The sequence below is a fragment of the Cupressus sempervirens genome, chromosome 8 (genome assembly GCF_028749045.1).
Source record: "Cupressus sempervirens isolate cs-2001-9-10 chromosome 8, ASM2874904v1, whole genome shotgun sequence".
Classification (NCBI taxonomy): domain Eukaryota; kingdom Viridiplantae; phylum Streptophyta; class Pinopsida; order Cupressales; family Cupressaceae; genus Cupressus; species Cupressus sempervirens.
Window position 1 is genome coordinate 264,566,189 of NC_143125.1, and position 6,971 is coordinate 264,573,159.

At 37.2% G+C, this 6,971-nt stretch overlaps 1 protein-coding gene across 1 annotated transcript; it reads left to right on the top strand.

Annotated features, from left to right (window-relative positions):
* The first annotated feature begins 402 nt into the window (after positions 1-402).
* Positions 403-6,593, top strand: LOC149542469 (MLO-like protein 9). Its single transcript, XM_089797411.1, has 15 exons — positions 403-1,170; positions 1,690-1,747; positions 2,200-2,459; positions 2,638-2,754; positions 2,912-2,972; positions 3,195-3,283; positions 3,371-3,445; positions 3,537-3,625; positions 4,230-4,279; positions 4,394-4,434; positions 4,531-4,704; positions 4,805-4,840; positions 4,973-5,040; positions 5,263-5,323; positions 5,536-6,593. The coding sequence occupies exons 1-15, from the start codon at positions 1,048-1,050 to the stop codon at positions 5,986-5,988; spliced, it is 1,755 nt and encodes a 584-aa protein (XP_089653537.1). The 5' UTR covers positions 403-1,047; the 3' UTR covers positions 5,989-6,593.
* Positions 6,594-6,971: the final 378 nt, after the last annotated feature.

Consider the following 6,971-nt stretch of genomic DNA (forward strand, 5'->3'; position numbering starts at 1 on the left):
GATCCATATAAAATACACCAACTTCATCAAGATTATGCTTACCGTGCACGGAAGGTTAAGTCTTCAATCAGAGTGGAATCAGCAAAACGCGTATTGCATTTGTGTGATTTAATTTTTGTGAGAAAAGGTGGTTCATTATAAGGTCGTCTATATTCTGTTCGGCTAGATGGTTTTGTTGTTTAATGCTGGCACTTAGCGTTTGGATTAAGTGGGTGCTGCAGGCCAGCACGAATAATTTAAGTTTAATTACTGTTTAAAGGATCAAGATACGTTCAAGTCTCTCGAGATTGTCGTGGCTCTTGAAAACTCAAATTGACCAATTATTACCTGTTCTCCTACGCGGAATTGCTGAGACAAATAACTTGAGGGCATTTATAATCAGAGGTTTTGTGCCTGAATTTTAAACTTCAGAGGAACAGGGCATTCCTTTTGTAAAGTGTTTCACTGGGTTCTGTTGGTTTTAAGAAACCAGGGTAACTAGTTATGAGAGTTTAATGGATTGAATTTTAGTTTCAGGATAAGTTAAGAACAATCTTTGTTAGCTGGGATTGGTCTGGATAGATTCATTGTTAAGGAAGATGAGGGCTTCCAAAATGATCACCTGTTCATTGGGCTGTTATGGGAGATCTTAGGTATAGAGAAGGAGATAGTTGAGACTTGTTATTAGTATTGAGGATCTTGAAATAGAGGTTTGGCACTTAATTCTTAGTATTGAAAGACTTGAATTTGAGCCTTGAGACTTGTTCTTAGTAGAGTTTGAGTTTGAGAGTTAAGCTGAGTATATTTTGTGAGTTGGAGTTCCTCTGTTTGAATTCAATGCTCTTAAAGAAGAGGGTATTCAACTTGCTAATCCATTCTTTGGATTTCCTTGATTACACAAGATAAAGGTTAGGGCCACTTTGAAACATCGGAATGGTAAGCCTTTAAGGTCATTGTGAAGAAGTCATGAACACGCAATAATTTGGCAATAGATTTGATAGTTATATATAGTGAGTTTAAGGTTATTACGAGGAAGAAGAAATCAAGGGCCCTGAAAAGAAGCCAGTAATGGCACCAGCTGCAGGTGACCGCTCTTTAAAGGAAACTCCAACATGGGCAGTAGCTCTTGTTTGTTTAGTAATCATTGTCATTTCCATAATGCTTGAGCAAGCTATTCATCGCGTTGGAAAGGTGAGGCTTTGTTTCCTACAACCAGACTCTTCAATTCACTGGCTTAATTGAAATCTACATTCAAAAAGACATCTTTAGCGTTTGGAGTAAGGAAGTAAAACTCTGGATTATGTTTAATTATTTTATTTTCGACAACACTGCTCAAGTCCTTAGTGCCCAAAATCCTTATATATGTTCTTATTTCAATTCAAATCTGAATACAAGGATTTTGAGGTACTTTGAAGTGGCCCCATTGCTATATTCTAGCGTCTTCGGTCATATCCTCTGCAACAGGGGATTCTTGACCAGGGCATACTGGTTGGGATCATTTTATTCGTGACATATTTTGGAAAAGCTGATCTTGCATTTTGTATTTAAGTTCAGATTCTATGAGTAATTCGTGACATAACATTCCAATATGAATCAACATTATTACTATCCACTGATTACATCAATATTGTTTTTCTATTTTTATAAATGCAATGCTAAATTCAATGCCCGTTCTGTACTAATACAATCCCCTTTGATCGTGTGGTGCAGTGGCTTTTGGCGGGAAATAAGAAGTCTTTATTTGAAGCACTTGACAAGATCAAATCAGGCAAGAATTTTATTGAAATGTTTTGAGTTACTGATCACCTACCTTTGAATTTGATGCAGCCATCCTAAAGATACAGCCATCGAAGTTTTTAAATTTTTGGGTTTTAATTTGTTAATTTGGTTTTTTTTGTTATTTTTTTAAGCAAAATCAAGAAAGAAAAAGGATATCCTAGGAATATTGTAATCCCAAAACATGATTCGTTAAAATGGATTGATTTACAATGACATGTTATTGATTTTGTTTTGGGTCATTCTGTGTTGGCGACTTAGTGTTTGTTTTGAAAATTCTTACCGAGTGTGCAAATTTTCATATGAAGAGCTGCCTTGAACAAATATCAGAATACTGTTTATTGTTTTCTTAGTGACTTACTAGATAGAATTTCTCAAACGAACTTTCCACGAATAACACGTGGTCGAAAAGATTTATCTGAAAATAGCCCTTTTCCGGTGCAGAATTGATGATTCTGGGGTTCATCTCCCTCTTATTGACGATTGGACAGCAGCCTATTTCCAAGATTTGTATACCGGAAAAAATAGCTTACTCCATGCTTCCCTGTGAAAAGGTGAAATATGAAGGGTCGAAAGATGACGGTGATTCAGAAGATGGAGATCGCCGGAAACTACTGTGGGCATCTATGTCTTCTAATGAGCAAGTCTCATGGAGGCGTGTTTTGGCTGCTCCTGCTGGGGAGCTGGATCCGTGTACAAAAAAAGTAGACATTAAAGCCCAATTCTTACTTATTTTCTTATTGCTCTCTGGTTCATGTTCTATGATGCTTTTAGGGAATGTTTCAAACTGTTTAGCCCATTTTGTGTTTAGCTTATGACAAATGTAGACCAACTTTTTATCTTTGACGTTTTTTTAATGGTTATTTCTGTCTGTGTGTGCAGGGCATGTATCCTCTTGTTTCGCAGAGCGGCATACACCAACTCCACATATTCATCTTTGTATTGGCAATTTTACATGTCTTATACAGCGTCATAACCATGGCCCTAGGAAGAGCAAAAGTAAGCGCAATGGAGGGCACAGCTTTATTTTATGCACTGTTAATTTAATAGTGTTTATTGGAATCATTTATTCAGATTGGACTTAAGATCCTACTGCGATGGATTTCCATATTCATTCAACACATGTTTTTAATAAGCAAGAATTGTCAATGCTCAGATGAGGCGTTGGAAATCTTGGGAGAAGGAAACCCAAACGTTGGAATATCAATTTTCAACTGGTGAGTACTTTTCGGGTTTTTTGGCAATTGAATCAGTTTGGGACTTTGGTCAGCAGTGGATGTGGGGTTGTCCTCTTATGTTGACTATTCTTTTTAGAATAGTCCTTCAGTAAATGTTTCTGTTTGGATCAAAACTAATACAATCTTTCAATGTTTTCCATTTCATATACTGATAAACCTGAATTGAACAAAATCTATTATTTCGATTCTTTGTACAAGCAGATCCTGCAAGATTCAGATTTACCCACGAAACTTCATTCGTAAGGCGTCACACAAGTTTCTGGACCCGAAACCCAGTGCTTAAATGGATTGTAAGTGCTTCTCACCTTCAAACATAATAAAGGGATGCATATTGGCTTCACATCTATGGTTTAGAATTAATTTTCCTTGAATTACAGGTATGCTTCTTTAGACAATTCTTTTGGTCGGTACCCAAAGTTGATTACCTAGCCTTGCGCCATGGCTTCATTGTTGTAAGGATCACTTACCTGGAATATTCTTCTACAGTTTCTTTAGTTTAAGTACGTACACAGCTCATCCTAACGAAAAATTTGTACTAACCAGGCCCACCTGGCTCCAAATAGCAAGTTCGATTTTCAGAAATATATAAAAAGATCTTTGGACGATGACTTCAAGGTGGTAGTTGGAATCAGGTTAGTAAACCTTTCCTCCTTAGATGTTTATAGGGGAAGAGACCTAGTCGTCTATACTAGATTTGTGCATATAGATCTCTTAAACTGTAAGACAAATTATGTCATATTTTTTGGGGTACTTCTTAAATTTAAGGTTTCAGCATTTGGGCATTTACGGATCTTCTTGTAGAGGCCGTGGACTGTCAAGTGATCGAAAAGTGCCATTTTAAAACACTCGCCTGATACCTGTGATGTTCACCCCCAATAGTTGCTCCCTCAAAAAACACTAAAAATACCCATACTTGTGGTAAAATGTTCCAGTAGTCATTATGAAATGTCCTAATAGTGGTGCACAAATGGGTCAATCACCAATCAAGAAAGCATAAAAAATAATCGACTATTAGTACATATGTAATCGATTTTTGAGAGGTATCTATGACATCTACCATATGACAGTCAGTGGACCCCTAAGACTACTGTGTCTCTTCCCCTAATGGGTTTTCCTGTGCTGCCCTGATTTGCCTCTTTCATATAAATTAACACACCGTTTCTTTGGGATGTATGTGCTGCCCTGATTTGCCTCTTTCATATAAATTAACAAACCCTTTCGTTGGGATGTATGCAGCCCTCCATTGTGGGCATTTGCTGTGGTCTTTCTGCTTCTGAATGTGTCTGGTAAGTCTTCATCATAAAAACCACCTCCGCCAAACCTTCATTCATAAGTATTGTTGCTGCTCTATTAGAGACTAATATTCTTTTGTTGATTGTATGGATTGACTCTGGGAACAGGGTGGTACGCTTACTTTTGGCTCTCATTCGTGCCCTTATGTGTAAGTTACGAAGGTTGTATTTATCAATGGAAACATCAGCTCAGATTTTCTCCATGCATTTCTTATGATCATTGGCAATTTGTTAACAAAATGCAGATAACTCTGTTGGTTGGAATGAAACTACAAGTGATAATAACGGAGATGGCAATTGAAATCCATGAGAGACATGCTGTAGTCAAAGGAACACCAGTAGTGCAGCCTAGTGATAAACGATTCTGGTTCAATAGCCCAAAGTTTGTTCTCTTTTTCATACATTTCACTCTCTTCCAGGTATCAAATTCTCTACAAGCTAAAGTCTCAATGTAAATGTTAGTTCATATTACTCACTGGAAAATACACTGACAGATCAATTCAAACTTATTTTGTGCAGAATGCTTTCCAGCTTGCTTACTTTTTATGGATATGGGTAAGCATTATGTTACTTGGTCAATAATATATAGTTGTCTAAATACTTCAAACACAATTTAGTACAGTTGAATTGTTTACATCATCCTGTATAAATTCAGCTTATTTAAATTTCCCTTTTTGGCAACTGCAGTATGAGTTTAGCCTGAGGTCTTGCTTCCATGAAAATTTCGCATTTATCATTATCAGACTTACAATGGGGTGAGTCAACAAATGATATCGTTTTGTTCATTTACAATTTCAGCTACTATTGACACACAGTATTCTTCCCTAAAGCAACGACGATTGATTTAGGATAGAATGGAAAGCCTTTGAAGAGGGTTTTGGCTTCTATTCCCCTTTCCATTTGGCAGACAAAAAAATATCAGAGTATGTTGTAGAGACTAATGTAGACTGACATGGATTTCTTGTGCATGTGTGTAGGATTGTTGTGCAGTTCCTGAGCAGCTATATCACGCTTCCTCTCTATGCACTTGTCACACAGGTATTTCTTCTTATGGACCTACAAGATAGAATTAAACATGGGTGTTCTCCTGATCTACATTCAAATTAGTAGCATCATGTTGTAATCTATTTCAATTTGTTACCTTGAAAGATGTGGATTTTATTGTGCATAATATTCCCCTCAATTCTAAAGTTTGAGAAATAAGTGAAGTAGACTATAGATAACAAGACCAGTGGCAATGGTTTATGCAGATGGGTTCTCACATGAAGAAGGCTATATTCGAAGAGCAGACAGCGAATGCACTAAGGAGATGGCAGCAAAATGCCAAGAGAAACAGGAAGAGAAACAAGAGGCCTGAATACTCTGGAAGTGGATTTCGAAGTGGTGAAACAACTCCGAGCCATGGATCATCACCAATTCACTTGCTCCACAAATACAAAAACATGGGAGATATTGAGAGTCCAGATATCTCAAGGAGAAGTTACCATTCAGACTATGAGGCATCAGATTATGAAATGGAACAGCCTTCTCCTTCTCCTTCTCCTCCTCACCATCTCTTTCCCAAACATACAAACCCTGTCTCAACTTCAATTTCAACTTCCACTTCCCAGCCAGAGAAGAAAACACAGTCCACTACAACAAGGCAGCCCTCCACTGCAAAAGACAACGAGCCCAACATCACCGATTTCTCCTTCGCCATGTAAACTACAGAAACACATCAAAACTTTATCACAAAATCAACACAGATGACTTCCATATATGCTGATACCATCTCCTACCCTATGGAAAATCAAGATACTAAACTAAGTTAGTGCAGTTACATTCTACTATTTTACTGTTATGCACCACATTCAATTCTAAACTCTTTCATAGCCAAACCCTGAAGGTACAGCCATGAATGCTCGAGTCATTCATGAAATAAAATGTTCTGAATTAATGAAATAAAATGTTCTACTCGAGTCAAAGTACTCACCATACCGCAACTAATCACAAGACTGCCCTTGAGAAGGAATTGTTTGCTTCCATAACGAGGCTTTGTGTATTGAAAACAATAGAAATGTCCTTGCTACAGTTGGGAGACATTTTCTAATTCCTTGAGTCTCATTAGTTCCTACAATCATTTGAATTATGGAACAAAGCTGTTGATTGTTTGGTTTTCTGTTCATGCACCGGGGTTGACTATTATGGATAGGGGACAGCTGCTGTTTGATCTGTTGCAAGAATTTGATGAACATCAGGACAGAGTTCCTTATTGAGTTCTTCTTGTAGTCTTTTGTGTCTTAATAAATTTTTACCCTTTTTTTCTAAATTCTTTAGATTTTTATAATTATTATTATTATTTTAATATTACAAACATAGGTGACATTTAATTTATTTAACTTATTCTGCAAGAAGTTTGGTGGGCTCATCATAATCCATAAAAAAAATTTGAATTACTAAATCTGGTTTAGCTGGAAAGCTTTCCCATAGGCTATTCTTAGTGTGCGATCCCACGAGGGAGTTGCAGATATATTTGTGTGGAGTGGGTCACGGTGGTCCTATGAAATCAAAGAAAAGTTTTCTACGGGATTAATTAGAATCTTCTCCTCGAAAGTAGCAGCCTCTACTTTTTAAGGTGCAGATTTAAGCGGGTGGAAAAGATGGAGGGCTAGAAATTGCCCCACCAGCTTAGACTTTTCTTGTGCCA

What these genes read in the sequence shown, in the direction of transcription:
- LOC149542469 (XM_089797411.1), top strand. Translation starts at nt 1,048, where the DNA reads ATGGCACCAGCTGCAGGTGACCGCTCTTTAAAGGAAACTCCAACATGG. An exon ending in TGGATCCGTGTACAAAAAAA is followed by an intron (nt 2,460 to 2,637) that starts GTAGACATTAAA and finishes CTGTGTGTGCAG; the next exon opens with GGCATGTATCCTCTTGTTTC. An exon ending in TCTCATTCGTGCCCTTATGT is followed by an intron (nt 4,435 to 4,530) that starts GTAAGTTACGAA and finishes AACAAAATGCAG; the next exon opens with ATAACTCTGTTGGTTGGAAT.